The 15,719-nt window shown below is 33.0% G+C and overlaps 1 protein-coding gene across 8 annotated transcripts in view; it reads right to left on the reverse strand.

The window, feature by feature from the left end:
- Positions 1–15,719, reverse strand: part of Dys (Dystrophin) — a 1,264,777-nt gene that overhangs the window by 710,661 nt on the left and 538,397 nt on the right. For all 8 annotated transcript variants that reach the window (XM_089640243.1, XM_089640244.1, XM_089640239.1 and 5 more), the window contains 2 exons: positions 9,208–9,362; positions 7,983–8,160 (listed from right to left, as the gene is read on the reverse strand). In XM_089640243.1, coding sequence (XP_089496369.1) covers positions 7,983–8,160; positions 9,208–9,362 — 333 coding nt within the window. The remainder of the gene's footprint in view (positions 1–7,982; positions 8,161–9,207; positions 9,363–15,719) is intronic.

A 15,719-nucleotide genomic window follows, 5' to 3' on the forward strand; every position in this document is an offset into this window, starting at 1 on the left:
CCTAAAATAGATATTTAATATTTGTGTTGGCAACAGACAGTAAATACAGCAACAACAGTTACTGACTAACCAACTCAATTGGTGTTAAAAACCTTTTAAACAAGAAGATCCAACCTAAATCTAGATGGCGTACCGCCAAAATAATCTGAACTGGTATAGATTACATCCCTATTCAACTGATTCTTGAAATAATAACCCCTTTTTCACAACGCACACCTACAATTTGAGAGGCGGTATGGATACCGCCGCCCCGCCAACCATTTATTGGATAACCAAGACCTCTGTTATGGGTCAAACCAAGTGGTTCGCTCCGTTTGGTGATTTAGCAGGGGTGCCCGGGTCTATCGGCTGAGGTGTGTTCAGGATGCGCCCACCATGCCCACCAGCAGCGAGGCATGCCAGACCGGGAGAGTCTGGTTTGAGGAGACCCTTTGACCTCTCCAACTGGTCTCTCGACCCAATGTCTTGCACCGCAGTGGGAGGGTTATATTCAGATAAACGTCACTCCTGGAAACACTGACCCTTTCACCTTCCCAGAACTTCCTCATCTTCCTTTACTTCAAAAATACCCCCCTCACGGCATCCCCAAAGATGAAAATGACCTTGAAGGAAATTATTTTCCTCGGGGCCGTGTAGGGTTAAAGTTTAAAAAAAAAACAATACTGTGTCTCTTACAAAATATACTAAAAACTCTTGTAATCAGGAACGAGTGTGTAGAACGGCCTGGAGACTAACGTCCTCTCTATTACGTTCTAAAAATCTATCTCATTTTTAATAATGTTATGTTTATTTTGATCTAAGTCAACCGTGGAGGTAATATTATCAATTAAGGAGTGGATGAAGTATCTCTAGAAGGAATCGATGAAAAAATTCAAACCTCAATATGTGTCAATGGCAAACGAGGTATGGAATTGGCTGGAAAGACGAAAAAAAAATTAGTAAAATAGTGCCCGAAGATTATGAAGTGAAATCTTTTGAGACTTTCATGGGCTTAAACCATGAAAGCGTAAATAACGAATGAGGAATTCTAAAAGAATGCATGATGCAGGTCATTGTTCCGACCACACCTCTTTGGAAAATATTGTGATTGAAATAAATACTTGCGAACACAATTCGAATAAACGCTAAATAAATACAACCCAACTAAAAATAAATAAAATCTCACACAAGAGCATTCGCTTTTTTGCATTGCTGTAATGTGTGCACAGTTTTATCCATGCCTTTTCATGCTGTCTTGCACTGCAGGATCATCGCTGTGTGGTTTGTAGAGAATTTCAAAGAACTTTCAGCAACATCGACAGATACCTTCCAGCAGAACAAATAAACTAGTTTCATTGTGAAAATACAACAATGGACTTCTTCGCTTGTATCTTTAAAATAAGCACTTTTAGAAGAATTCCTTTAGGGCGAGGGGAAAGCTTCTTAACTGAAAAAGCTCGACGCTTCACGGTAGCGAATCTCTTTGAATTGTCAAAAAATCTAGGTCGAGATAAATATTATAATGCTTCGACTGAAAGAAATATTAATTTCAAATCTAAGTAATGTTATCGTTATTATCAGCATCGTGAAATATAATACTGGGTAAGGTATACCTTATTATCCAATGTTTTGATAAAATGATACAGCGCTTTTTCAAACATTAATAAATCAATTTTTTATAAAACCATTGATGGTAGACATGTATTTTTAGTACCGGTACAAAGTAATTGGTAGTGGAAGCGAAATATATTTATGGAAATATATGTGTAAAACAGAAGACCTTTCGGCGGGAAACTCAGTAAGTTCACTAAGCGAGTTTGGAGTAATTTATTTTTTATTCAATTTAACGAATTCTTCAAAAATGACGCTACACAATAAAATAAATTTTGTTGTGAGCTAATATTGTGTGAATCAATTGAAAATTATTTATATGAGGACACGTTTGAATGAACTTGTGGCACACCGATAGTATCGAAACGTTTTTCGTAAAATAATTATTTTCACCTAGCATCAGTACCTACCTTCTTAAGTACTTATAAGTAATCAGTTTAGCCGTTTAGACTCACGATTTACGAGTAAGTAGGTGTATTTACATTTTGTAATGTTCACTATTGTTTATTGAGTTAACTTTAAAAAATGGGATGTGCTTATATGCCATCACTTTAAACTTATAATGTTATGTCTGCGCTTTTGAGAAATCTGTTTTAATGGAGAACCATTTCAAAATAAATGCTTTAATTTAAAATTCTAGAAATTCGCATTTTGCAAAACATAATCAGATAGAAATCGAAGTTCTTTGATAATTCTAAACGTATTTGTTTCGAGATGAAAGAATGTGATTAAACGAGGAGAAAACATCAAGGAAAAAAAATAAAAACAAAGTCTGACAAAAAAGGAATTTGTATATTTTTCTTTGAGAACGTTTTCTCTGGAGAGCCAAAGGGAATAAATAAAGTAATGAAAACAAACACATACTTGCTACAAATAAACAAGCCGTCAGTAATGTGACACAATAAAGCTTTCAACATTAGATCTGAGGAGTGTCCTGAATACGTCAATAAATTCCATTGACTTGTCGTAAAAGAAGAAATTCGAAATAAAGGAATATCTTAATAACATTACTATCATGACATCATTATCGATGTTTACCGCCACCCCTCAATGAGGAATATCCTACTAACATTACGATCATGACATCATTATCGATGTTTACCGCCACCACCCAATGAGGAATATCCTAATAACATTACGATCATGACATCATTATCAATGCTTACCCCCACCACTCAATGTCTAATAACATTACGATCATGACATCATTATCGATGTTTACCGCCAACAATCAATGAGGAATATCCAAATAACATTACGATCATGATATCGTTATTGATGTTTACCGCAATCATTCAATGTCTAAGCTAAATTGCAATCTATTAGAATAATTGTAACAGATATACAATTTGTCATTGTATTCTGTAAACAACCAATCGGGAGTTTAAATGTCTGTTAATTACAAACGTACTTTACAAAAAATTGTTAATGTATTTACAATGATGTTAAAAAATCACTTTAAACGTTATTTTATTAGAATTATAAACTTATAACACTTTAGCTGGGTTCTGTAAAATACCCAATCTGGCGTAATAAAGGTTTGCTAAATACAAACTTGCTTTACAACAAACTTTTCACGTTTATGTTTACTAATATCAACAAAATTACTACATATTGCTCTGTAACTACTTTCTAAGTATCTCCCTTATCCATCTAGGACAAAGTTTTATTTAAGTACTTATCTTGTACTCTTGTTATTATACACAGGGTGTCCGGGGGTAAAGTGCGCTAACTTGAGGAGGTGATGCGACATAATGGTAGAAGAAAAAAAGATAAATTAATTTTTTCGAAACTCCAACGTATTACGGTAGTTTTTAGGTGAAAAAGTAGATTGTTTGGATGGAAAAATGAATATTCTTCTATAGAAAAATCGGACATTCAGTATAACTATTGAACTCCTATGTTCAACATAACTCCCTATGATACTTGCACTGTTCCTGCTCATATTATTTATTTTGTATCAAGATACTGTTAAGAATGCGACTGCATGATCATTTCCCAGTAAAATATTGGTCACTCAGAATATATGTGAACACGTGTTCACCCAGGTGCCCTTGTCCGAATAAATATAATGGACGAGATGCGAAACTATTATTATTTTGAAGTTCACATGTTCCAACTTCCTCATAACATATTCTTTCCTTACTGATAGTTTGTTATGAAATTTGTCAAATCATTCGTTATAGGTAATTATAATTTGACCAGATATTTAATAAATTAATAATATTTCATATGAGTAAGTTTTTTCCGTGCAGCTTATCATGTTATATACCAGAAATATGGAGTGAACATTTTATTTACAAACATGCTACACAATAAATTAATCTTCTCGCAATTTCATCGCAATGGTAGGCAAGAATGGAACGCACTACAGAGATCATTGCTTCATCCACGTATTTTCTCACATTTTTAATTAATTATTCTGGTTCGATGAGATGAACAACAGACGGAAGATATTCTCAGCATATTCCTGGCAAAATGCACCATGCAGAATCGCAACATGGTTAGAAATGATTTTGGCTGTGCTTGGTGACAAGATTTTAACAATAGGTACTTCCCAATCAACTTGTTTCACTCGCAAGCTATCTTCGTAATTATTATTATTTTTTTATTCATTTTCGGGAAATCGACAGTTTACATTTAATCAGTTTGTACATAAGTATTATATAGCAAAATAAAACCAATTATGGATTTCCTCATTTCATCTGAAAACATGCATCAAATAAGTGGTCAAAAGTTCCACTGGTTCCGGGAAGTTTGAACTCTTGTGCGGTATCACTAAAAACGTGCCGGAAAGCAAAGCTAAAAACAGTTAGCTTTAAGAGATCTTAAGTGTATACACTTTAACTGTTAATGACGGTTATTTAACTTTTGTTAAGCCATTGATGTGTTATATTTAGATGAGACATGAAGCGAAAAAATAAGTTACGCTTTTTCACCTCCTACTTACCTCCAACTCTCCCAAATACCGTGACCGGTCTAAGTAAGCAGTAGCGCCTCTAATTGTAGTTCTTTGTAAGAAGCATGACAATTCGGCATCATTAAAAACGATCAAAATTTTCGGCGTGTTTAAAAAATAATTTGTATTTTAATTTGTTTAAATACATATTCACAAAGTTATAGAGCTCACAAAAACATTAACAACTAGTTTTTCACGAGTATCCCAGCACATTCTTATTAACTTTTTCGCAGTAAACATCCAACAATAAATAGTTACGCAGCAACGCGGGTCTGTTTATTACAAAGCGTAATTACTAATCTTGCCGAAACACAAATCCAGACAGGCGATGAATTGTATAGAAAGCCGGGAACACATTGTTCGCCGGGCCGGGGCATAAATCATTCGGAGTAAAAGTAAAAGAACATTTCTTCTGGGGTAAAGCTGTCGACAGTGACCAAACCGAGAAGGGAATCAATATTTCGATAATGACTCGGGCCCGATGCGACGCTAATGGTGCTGTGCCTAGGAGACGCACTAAAAGCGAGATTCTTAACATATTGACGGAACGAGGGGAGCTTTTCACAAACACTCTAGTATACATTTACGTAAAATAAATATAATAGCTATACGGTGAGGGATGTTTTCCACGTTGGTTGTAGTCTCTTTTTGCATCTTAGTTTCGTGACGCCCGCAATCCGCGATCTTAAAGATTCATATGTTGTCTTCACCTGATCCAATGGAAATAATAAATGGAACGCAGTTTTTAGACGTAAGTATTCATCGAAATTATAACTTTCTTATGGTTCCCTATTGGCGGTTATAATATTATCAATCTTTACCATGCAATGAGATCCTCGCTAAAGCTAACTAGGCGTTGGATGCAGAGTTTTCAGAGATTTCTGTGGGTAAACTTAATGGTTTGGATAGGTTGTTTTTATTAACTGCTTCGATGTTTTTAAAATAATATTCAGTTCTTTTTCTGATAATTTCTCAAACCAATATTTGGTGGACTTAATAAAATTATTTTAATTTCATTTTTTTGCTCCAGGGTTGGAGTTTGTTATACAACTTTACAGCAAAAAAATCAGAGGTTCTCCGTCCAAAAGTAATGTTACGCTTGGGTTTATTTAGGTTGTCTATTTGCTATAAACTGTTACTTACTAAAATGTAATAATAATTGTACTTACATAAACATAGGTACTGTTTACGCATGTGTTGGATGAACTCAATGACATAGCTACTGTATTTTAAAACTCGCTATCTATAGCCTTGAGCTAAACAGTTTTTGAAGAGCTATGTGTGATTCTCTACATAAAATTTAATTAAGTGACGGAATTCACAAAGGTGCCACAAGCTTTACCCGGATTAATGTTTACTATCCCAATCTTTAAGGTTAGTTGTTTAAAGCAGCGAGTTCATTAAACACAACGAGAAATGAGAAATTTTAATCCCAAAGTCTACCGGGATTTTCAATTAACAGACGACGGATTAAGCATATACTATATTCTCAATTATTAATGCAAAGGAACCTTAGTTTAATTAAGTAACATTCGTACTAAAACACTTCATTACTAACCGAAATAAAATAGTCGTTTGCGGTGCGGATATTGTAATTAAATTCTTGGGAAATATATAAAAAGGGAATGAAGGAAATGAATATAAATTAATTTTATTACCTCCACAAATGTAGGTTTAATTGTCTAAAACATTAAATATTTTAACGATAAAGTTAGTCAGCGAAATTTTTGTACAGCATGTTTTATGGAACAAGTGATTCAGGGCAAGGCATTGTGTAAAGTGCGTGGACTTTATAAAAAATTCCTAGAGAATAGGGCAGATTGAGAAATAATGTGTGAGAAATACCCAGGTATTCTTTGAATGGGTTAAATGTTATCTAGAGAAAGTGCTATTACGGCTATGTATCACATCGCATGCAGTTACTATTAATATACCTGATTTTTATATGGCTTTAATGTTATCTAGAGAAAGTGCTATAACGGCTATGTATCACATCGCATGCAGTTACTATTAATGTACCTGGATTTTTACATGACTGTAATGTTATCTAGAGAAGTTGCTATAATGGCAATGTATCACATCCCATGCAGTTATTATTAATGTACCTGGATTTTTACATGGCTTTAATGTTATCTAGAGAAATTGCTATAATGGCTATATATCACATTGCATGCATGTCTAAAAAAAAAAAATAAACAAATTTATTAATTTTTCAATCCAAAAAATCTAAAGGAAATTCACAAAATTTAAGTACTTATTAACATGGCTTTGGAATATCAATTTTAAATCAAGAAAATTGGGCCACAATGTAAAATGTACGAAGGAAGTGGTTTTCAGCATGCATGAATGAAGATATTCAGCATGCATGAAAAAAGGTATCCAACCTGCAATAATACTGGCACTTCAGCAAGCACGAATAAAAGTATTCCGACATTCAGCATTTTGTTTCCAGGAATTTCAGGAATTTAACATGCATGAAAAAGGGTATTCAGATATTCAACATGCATGAATGTATGCAGGTATTTGTGGTGTATGAATAAAGGTATTCATGTATTCAATAAGTAAGAAAAATAAAGGAAAAACTTTAAAACGGCAAAAACAAGCATCCTTATTTGAAAAGATGATTATAATCTCGATGTAGAAAAAACCTTCATAAGCTTAAAAACAGAAAAAAAGATTGAATCTTGATATTTTCCGTGAAGTTTACGTTGGTTTCTTTAAAAACAGAAAATAAAATTAAATCTTGATATTCTCGGTGAAGTTTACGTTGGTTTCTACGATTCCTTGAAAAGTGTGGGTAGGTACCTAATGGATCAGTTATCAAACTGAAGATCAATTATTAGGAACATCCAGAAAGCCTTCTAAAGAAAGTTCCAGTGGCAGGAGATGGATCTTTCTCGAATTTCAGTTAAATACCTTTTCTCCTTTCAGATAAAAACGGCGGAGGATTTAAGACAAATTAATGTTCCTTCAACTTAAAGAAAAAGTAGACCCATAAAGACGCGTCCTTATCTTACGACTTACAATAAATTAATCACTTTCAACAGAAGTAAAGAAAATAAGAACGTTAAATAACAAAGTTAAACTTTTAAAGATAGTGCGTCTTCAAACAGGTAACAATGGTGCTCAAATATAAAATTTCTTTATCTCTTTGAGCTAGTGTAAATATGTACATAATACTAGGATATGTTTTAATGATATATTCAAACAATTAAAAAAAAATTCAACTTATTTTTATCAGAACAGGTCCCTCGAACACGGGGGCCGAAGTCTGATTGCCTGAACTTAAATAAATTAAGTATTGGCGGTCGACGTGACGCAGCATTTTTTTAACCTTATAGCGTCCAGCACATATCGTAGGAACGTAGCCACCTTAGAATCCGAGTTAAATTTAGAAAATACATCGCCTAAATAATAATAATCAAGTTCCTACCTTGAGATGCTGCGGCGGTGGCGCGTTCGTGTTGGCAGCTGCACGCTCAGCTTCGCTCTCCACTGTTTCCAACAGGGATTCAGCCTCGCTGAGCCACGCCAGGAACTTGTCGATGGAGCGGTCGAAGTTGTGCAGCGAGTTCATGGCCTGCTGCAGGAGCTCACCTCGGTTGATTATCCTGAACGAAACAAATAAAGAAATAAATTAAAACAAATACGAATGCAATGGTTGCGGTATTGCCAGGAAAACGAGAAAACTATTTTTCACACTCAAAAAGCACAAAATATCTTGGAATTGAAATTGATGGGACTCACACATGGACGTTTTTACAAAAAACTCACACGATACATATACTTCTTTAGAAACATCCGTAATATCCTTAAATTAAACGACATTAAAAATTATACTACGCTTTGTATCAATTACAAACGGAGTACGGGATAACAGTATGGGGTTCTGCCTTGAGCACTCACACAGAGAATCTCAACTTAGGCCAAAAGGGAGTATTCAAGGCAATTCTGAAAGTTCCGGTTAGAAATCCCAGTTTGAATACATCTTTCGGATAGAGAAATATAAAATTTCATGCTACGAAACTATATAATGCTCTACCAAATCAAACAAAAAATAACAGAAATGATGTCGATTTTCATCGTTAATCTATTTATCTTTTCACTTTACGATATCAAAGAAAAACTGTTTTTTTCCCAATTATAGTTCTGTATTTACTTTTGAAATGTGAAAATAAGGGAAAGCTAAAATTTATCTAAAAAAGGAGCGCCATATTGAATTTGGAACAATGAAAATAAGATATTTATTTTCTCACGGTGCCTCTTCGGAGTTGACGCCAGGTTTTTTGCAAATTTTTGAACATATATCGTATAGACAGATCCGGCGCTTTGAGCCTATCTAGGGACTCAGGCGTCGCCTGTGGACCAGATCAATCCCTGTGGGGAATGAACGGAGCGGGCATTAGTTGAACACATGTTTGGTTGGCTGCACCGCACCGCATTCACACTTCGCCGACTCTTTAAGGCCCCACCTATGCATCATGTAGGCAAAACGACTTTGGGAGCACCTGATCCTATTAATGGCGGACCAGAGTTTACGAAGCAGTGAGAACCCAGGCTGTCTCTCAGTGGAGTCGTGTACGAAATAAGCATTTCTCATATTATCCGATTGCCAGTTTGCCAAAAAACTAGTAATGTGTATGTTTTGATTATCTTACTTGGCATTCAGGTTGGAGTACCGGATGTTGATCTGCTCCGTGAGGCGCTTGATCCTCGTGGTGTCGTCTTGCTGGTACACGGCGATCAGCCTCTGCGTCAGCTGGCTAAACAACTCGATGTGATGCTTATACTGGTGCAACTCGGCGTGGAACGACTGCAACAAAGTAAATAAACAGATAATTTATTTTGTTTAATTTGTAATTTTTTAATAACATACATACATACAGGTCGTAATAATTGAACCGTTTATATAATGTATTTGCTGTGTCCTTGTTAAGTGCGTTGAAAGACATGAAAAATATATTGATCTTTAGATCAACTACATTTAGTATGGCTAAGTACGTGGTTCTCTCCACGGGTGAGTTCTTGAACAATTTGGTGCGGCTCGCAATACAATATAGAACTTTATGGCGATGTCCTCGAGAATACTCTGGTATAAATAAATTTATTTTAGCCAGAATCTCATTGTTAGATATTTAACCGTTTAGTAAAAGATAAAAGAATTCAATCAGAGCAATACCTCTACGTGTTTCTAAGGGGTGGTAATTGGTCATGCCTAGGATATAAATAGATAGGCATGGCCAGGGATAATATTAGTAGAGACGTAAATATAAAAATCTTAAAAATTTCTTGTGAACTCTTTCAATGCACAAAATGAACGTTGTAAAATTAAATTACAATACAGAATGAACAGACAAATTTGATATATAATTTGTTATTATGGGTACAAAAAATTTTACAAATTCAAAAATCGATATTTCAACAATCAAAAGGATTATTTTTTTAAGGAGGTGTTTTCTAAAAAAAATCTCGTTTTTTACAAATGTAGCACGTTATTTAAAGCATATTGAGAACAAAACTTAAAATGATTACAATAGTACCAAATATATAAGATGTCAAAACTTTCATATTTGCGGCCGGCCGAAAAGCTTTGCGAATTGCGTGTGACGTCACGAGACACCACTGCATACGTTTTTCCCGAGTTCACTTTGAAAGCTCATAAATTCGTCATTTCGGAGATATCGAAAAACTAATTATAATATCGTTATTAACTCTTTAAAAATAATACATATTCAACATAATAAAAAATGATTACCCACTTATTGCAACTTTTGTGTTATGGAGGTGGCTTGTTCAAGTATTAAAAATGCTAGAAGACCAAGTTCAACTGAAAATTTTTAGCGCTATTCTAGAGGGAAGAAGTCAAGTAGGCCGCCCCGGGCAAAGTTGGAAGAAACAAATCCAGAGGATGTATGAGAAGAGGCCAGGCCTGCTATGGACGGATGCCACCGATCTAGCGCAAGTCAGGGACGCCTGGAGACACTTGGGGCGATGGGTCTCCGACCTGAATATGGTAAGGGGAACAAGATGAGATAGGAGGATATTTTTTATGGTGCTGTTTTTGTGAAAAATCACATCAAGGGCGCTGCACAAATGTTAGTACCCAGATTCTGTAAAACAAAAATCACCTACAAATCAGTAGGCATTTTAAATTTTTTTATTTATTTATTTATAAGTACATGTTACATGATTAATAAATTTATTTAGAGAAGATACATTAGAACACCATACTAGGCAGCTGCCTGTTTCATGGTGCCCAATGGAGGAATGGTTAGTTAGAATTTACGTCTAGTGTAAACATATTTTGGTAGAATAATAAAATAAAAAAATTTGGTAAAAAAATGTTTTCAATAACTCACAAAGTTTTCTATAAAATATAGACAAATATATAAAATAGTACACATATGTACATACATACACATGCACACGCAAGTATATATACATACATACATGTATATATGCATATACATATACATACACATACACAACATACATATACTTACATACATGTATCATATTCCTCACACATGTAAACAAATCTGTCGGTACTTTCACTTTAACGTTGGTATACCAATCTAAAAAAACAATTTGGTGGTAGGTACAGTACCAAAAGTGCTCTAAAATCATCAATAAACTAATTTTCAAAAGCTGAAATTATAACTGATAACTGTCTAAATATTATTCCTAAGTTGTTCAAACTTGGATTGTTGGCAGATACACTAATTTAAGTTAACCTCACCGAAATCGTTTTGGAGAAGTAGATAGTATTATTATCTTTATCTAATTATCTTAGTCGTCCAAATCAATTAATCTCCGCTTTTGAAGATTGGTTGATTTAGAAATACTGTCTAAAAATATAACTTTTTAATCGATATATTGCAAATTTTAACATTCCATCTAATAGAATTCAATAATCATTATTGTTAAACATAAATCATTGTTCACTTTATTTCACATAAGATATGTACATAAATTAAAACATTACGTATGCACAAAATAAAAAATGTATAAAATGTAAAACTAAAGTAAGTAATGAGAACCCCCTAAAGCCTGTGTTCGGGTAATATAACCAAAAATTAGCATATTTTAGGATTAATTTTTAATTTTAAAGATAAAATACTAGTTATAATGAATTCATAAGTAGATTTATAGTAAGATAGGTTATAAAACTAAATTACGTGAATTTATAAGAACTTAATTTATTATGAAGAATTCATGATTTAATGTTTAAAAAACATATATGTTGGTTCATGCTCCGCCTTCTAAACCGTCAAGAACACCATTTAAAATGTATTTCTTTTCAATATTTTCACTGTACAACTTGATAATACAGCTTTTTAAATAATGAAAATCCAAAACAACAAATAAACTAACAGCAGGAATTTTTCCACGCGAGAATATGTATGTTCCGAAACACAAGCAAAAACATTTGTTACACAAGCGAATTGAAATATAATAAAATATATTTAAATTAAACTATAAAGCTCAGCAAACAGGTAAAACGATCTTGAACTTTGTCGTCAATCTGTATTTCCTCTGATGAACCAAACACGGATTGCTTCGGGCCTTTCCGAAGCAATAATAATTATTTCTGATTAATTATGATCATCCCGTTTTGTTCCAAATAATCCGCATGGGAATTCGCCTACAATGGGAGCAATCACGGGGAAATGTTAATTCATTATTTTGATATCAGAACATATAGGTTAATTCAGCTCTCTTGGTGTTTGAGCCTTGCAGATTAAATCAAAGTTATTTATTTATTGTTTTTGTGTTTAATTCGTAGAACTCCATTTAATTTTTTTTATAAATTTAATTTAGATTAAATTTGATAATATTATTATTAAGTTCTGCAAGTGTTTTAGTTTTTTATTATTGTGACAGCTGTTTCGGCTTACAAGGCCATTTTCAAACTGTGGTTAGTCCACATTGAGACGACGTTTTTATACTATTTCAAATGTAAATTTTGAAGGTGCATACATTGATTTATTACTGGTTACACCGATGACATGATCTATTGTTGGTTAAACCAATCTATGTTTTCCCCTCAGTAAATGGTAATGGGTTCTTAATTATTTACTAATGACTTTATTGCTATGAATTATTTGGGTGCATTATACTGCTTGGGTTTTGTGAAAATACTAAGAAGTGGTGAGTAAATTATTTTCCGTACTTTATTAATTAGTGTTAAATTTGGGTCATTCGTTCGTTTATTGATTTCTAATTGTTCAAGTAAATTTAATCTAATACCCTTTTTTTCTATATGCAATGGTTTAGGACCCTTGTTGTTAAGTGGGGTATGATTATTCACCAAGAGATGTTCTGCGAATTTTGAGGATGTGTTTTTATTATTATAACATCGTATATGTTCTTGGAATCTAGTTGAGAATGCCCTCCCCGTTTGTCCGATGTAAGTGGCGTTACAATCGGCGTGGTCACATTTTAATTCATAACAGTGGCATATATGGCATATATAACCAACAATAGATCATGTCATCGGTGTAACCAGTAATAAATCAATGTATGCACCTTCAAAATTTACATTTGAAATAGTATAAAAACGTCGTCTCAATGTGGACTAACCACAGTTTGAAAATGGCCTTGTAAGCCGAAACAGCTGTCACAATAATAAAAAACTAAAACACTTGCAGAACTTAATAATAATATTATCAAATTTAATCTAAATTAAATTTATAAAAAAATTAAATCAAAGTTGGCTGAATTATTATAATTTTTGACTAAATCCGTAATTTCGGGAAATCAAAATAACGTTTTTCTAAGCGAATGATTTGTCTTTAATAATAATAATATTTGGATGATTTATGTACCGCCGTTTTTGTGCAAAATCACCTCAAGGGCGCTGAACAAATATATAATACACTTTTACAATGATCTACTAACTAAATATGGAAATAATATACAGTACCTGGTAGGTAACTCGAGATTAACACTTAATTAACATTAACTAATTGTTTATTAGCGAAATTAATATTATAATATCACATAAAAGACAAATAAAATAATGGTAACCAGAAATCATGACATGAAAAAAGATGCAAGAAGAAGTCTTAGAAGTCCCAGGAAGATGTACAAAGGTTGTATAGATCAAAAGCTTGCAACGGTCATTGGTTCAATAAACAGAATATTTAAAAAAAAATACAAACGCGAATGAAGCAATGAGTGTACGTGATTGCCTGTAACGAAGTCTTGTTTTAACTAGACCATTTTGCATTTCGCATGTTCAAAATTTGTTAGTTCCATTTCCGGTTCAAGATGGGGGCATTTTTAAAATTAAAATCGCAGTTTTTATTATGACTTTCTTATTTGCTTTTTTTCAATATAATGATGCTTACCTGCCTGAAGAAAGTTTAAAAAAAGAGTTCATTGAGATAGTGACGTTTCTTTGGAAACATTGTATAATTTCTTAATTGATAATTTTACATAAAACATCTGGTTTATAATTAAGTATACAGGTATTTAATTACACACAAACAAATCCATTTTCATTAACAAAATTATATTCAATCTGATTTCAGATTAAATTTTGGTTTTGATTTACATATTAAAAAATGGTATTAAAAAATTTTCTTTAATTTCCCTTTTTTTAGAAGCGAGATCTACTGTTTACTGAAATACGGTTGTTTATATCCTTTTCATCTATAAATCCAGGGAAGGATTTTTCCCAACTGGGCAGATACATCATCATCTATCACCAAATCAAATAAAGTCCGTTTTGTATTTTAAACAGATTTTTTAATATTTTAAGCAAACATGCAATGACCAAAATCTAATTGGTTCAATATTATTTACTGACAGGTCCATCGAAGTAAATAACTATTTATAAAACAAATTAAGCAACGTTCCGATAAACTGAAAATAATATATTTTTACGAAAGCTATCGTCGTTAGAATAAATTTGGATTCAACGCTCAAAAATATTTGCAGCGTTTGTTTTTAATGTAAATACGAAGTGATGTGTTTGTAAATATTATGTTAATTTCAAGGTCATAATCTATTGATCATAATCATAAGAAAAGGTCAGTTCTTTTAAAATGTAATCGTTTTTAAAAATGGTTGGTCCGACCACCAATAAAATTTCTTTACTGGTTCTATGGAAACTAAGAAATTCAACAAAATCGGTACGATATAAAAATTATTCATTACCTAGCATTAATTAGCTAACATTATTCTGAAAAAAGTGGAACCATTTTTAATAATAGTACGTTTAAAAATTTGTCATTCAAAATTATACGTCGCTCTTTTCACTAAGGAACTCCTATGTCGAGATGTGCAACCTCACAACTACAGTATTTTTTTTTTTAAATATCTGTACTTAATATAATATTAAGAGCCCAAACCTACGAAATTATTACAAAAATTAACACTACAGTTATTAAACTAAAATTATGGCTGGGCAGTACGTTGGCAACAGTGACATTCTACTGACTAAATAAGTATTACAAAGAAAAATAACAATAAATAAATTAAAATAAATAAATTAAGGTAAATACTTACATACAAGTAATAAACTATATCCTTAGCTCTTCTTATGTAAATTATGTTTTTCACAACAATATTCCAAAATATATTTGGAGTAACAGGCCAGTGGGCCTTTTGTATTCACTACATAAAATGAGATATTTTTGTTGGAACCTAAAGTAACTAACTAATTAACAATTTCACCGGGGTAGGCAGAGAGGACGGCCTGCCAAACAACTCGGTCTTAGCACACAATTCTTGCCTCATTCACATTTATACCTCGTCTAATACATACTCTTCTATTATTCTGACTCTTGACATGGCCCGACTCAATTATCTCAAGTAATCTAAGTATTTGATTCACTTGATCGTGCCACGTCTTCCACGGGCGTCTCCGACTTAACTTGTTGGAACCTAATAAAAATAACAATAATAATAATTGAATAATTTTCATAGGGCCTTTTCGAGAAAAATGGCCTCAAGGGCGATGTGCAATGATGAGTTCGTAGCCTCTATCTAGTTTTATTATTTGCAAAAAGATACGGAAACTATACTTACCTAGCAGGTTTCTTCAGATCACTTTTACTTAAAAGATTAGGTTTGGAGAAGATACGACTTTGCACTCAGAGGACACTGTATTAAAAAACGCTAAATATTGTGTTTTTTTACATTTGCTATTATACCAGCTTTT

This window comes from Hesperophylax consimilis, chromosome 15 (assembly GCF_061612785.1).
Source record: "Hesperophylax consimilis isolate HC1 chromosome 15, BYU_Hcon_1.0, whole genome shotgun sequence".
NCBI classification, from domain to species: domain Eukaryota; kingdom Metazoa; phylum Arthropoda; class Insecta; order Trichoptera; family Limnephilidae; genus Hesperophylax; species Hesperophylax consimilis.